The sequence below is a fragment of the Malus domestica genome, chromosome 07 (assembly GCF_042453785.1).
Source record: "Malus domestica chromosome 07, GDT2T_hap1".
In the NCBI taxonomy this organism is placed as follows: domain Eukaryota; kingdom Viridiplantae; phylum Streptophyta; class Magnoliopsida; order Rosales; family Rosaceae; genus Malus; species Malus domestica.
The window spans coordinates 15855753-15856883 of NC_091667.1; the positions used below are offsets into that span (position 1 = coordinate 15855753).

Below are 1131 nucleotides of genomic sequence, written 5' to 3' on the forward strand. Positions count from 1 at the left end.
CTCAGACCAATGGGCAAGCCGAGGTTTCAAACAGAGAGATCAAGCAAATCTTTGAGAAAACTGTGGGGCCAACAAGGAAGGATTGGAGTTTGGGCTTAGACGATGCATTGTGGGCTTATCGTACGGTCTACAAAACTCCCATTAGCATGTCCCCTTTTCGGCTCATCTATGGTAAGCCATGTCATTTGCCCGTCGAGTTAGAGCACAAGGCACATTGAGCTGTAAAGACTTTCAACATGGATATAAATGCCGCCGGGGTGCATAGAAAGCTCCAATTAAATGAACTCGAGGAGATTAGGCACGAGGCATACGAGAATGCTCGGATTTACAAGGATAAGAACAAGGCGTATCATGACAAGATGCTTCGTACAAAGACATTTTCCAAGGGGCAGAAAGTGCTCCTATTTGATTCTCGCCTTCGGTTATTCCCCGGTAAGTTACGCTCTAAGTGGATTGGACCATTTGTTATTACTAATGTTTTTACCCATGGTGTAGTCCAAGTCCAAAGCATAATAACCGGTCATGAATTTAAGGTGAATGGGCATCGTTTGAAGCCCTATTACGACCTATTTGAGGAGCATATGGTGGAGGAAATACCCCTCCATGCCGTGAGCCCTAATGGAGTTTAAAATGAGGTATTGTCCGGCTGCAAGACGTTAAAGAAAGCGCTTCTTGGGAGGCAACCCATGTATTCAAATGAGGAAGATTTTTGAATTGCTCCACGACTGGTTTTGCTTTCCTAAAAACCTTCCCTTTTATGTAGTTTTATTTTGCCATGATTGTCATTTTTATTTGTTGCTTGTTTAATTGTTTTTGGTGTGGGTTTACTTTTGAAACACTGACAGTTATGCAAGGTATTTTTACATTCATAAAAAAGAAAGGAACATTAAGTAGATAAATACAAGAGGGAGCTTTCACAAAGGCTGCTTAGTAGAAGTCTCAGTAGTTGGCGAAGCCTCAGCAGTCGGCGGAGCCCCAGAAGGAGAAGGCATCGGAGGTTGATCATTTGGAGCTTCATTACGCGGTACAGCCTCAGAAGATGAAGGCAAATGCTGTTGGAACAAACCCACAAACCTCTGATGATCAAGTAAAATCTGACCATCAGATTCCTGCATCTGATCAATCTTCCTC

At 43.1% G+C, this 1131-nt stretch overlaps 1 protein-coding gene across 1 annotated transcript; it reads left to right on the forward strand.

The window, feature by feature from the left end:
- The first annotated feature begins 236 nt into the window (after positions 1 to 236).
- Positions 237 to 629, forward strand: LOC139197727 (uncharacterized). Its single transcript, XM_070825679.1, has 2 exons — positions 237 to 432; positions 496 to 629. Exons 1-2 carry the CDS (start codon positions 237 to 239, stop codon positions 627 to 629), a joined length of 330 nt encoding a protein of 109 aa, XP_070681780.1.
- Positions 630 to 1131: the final 502 nt, after the last annotated feature.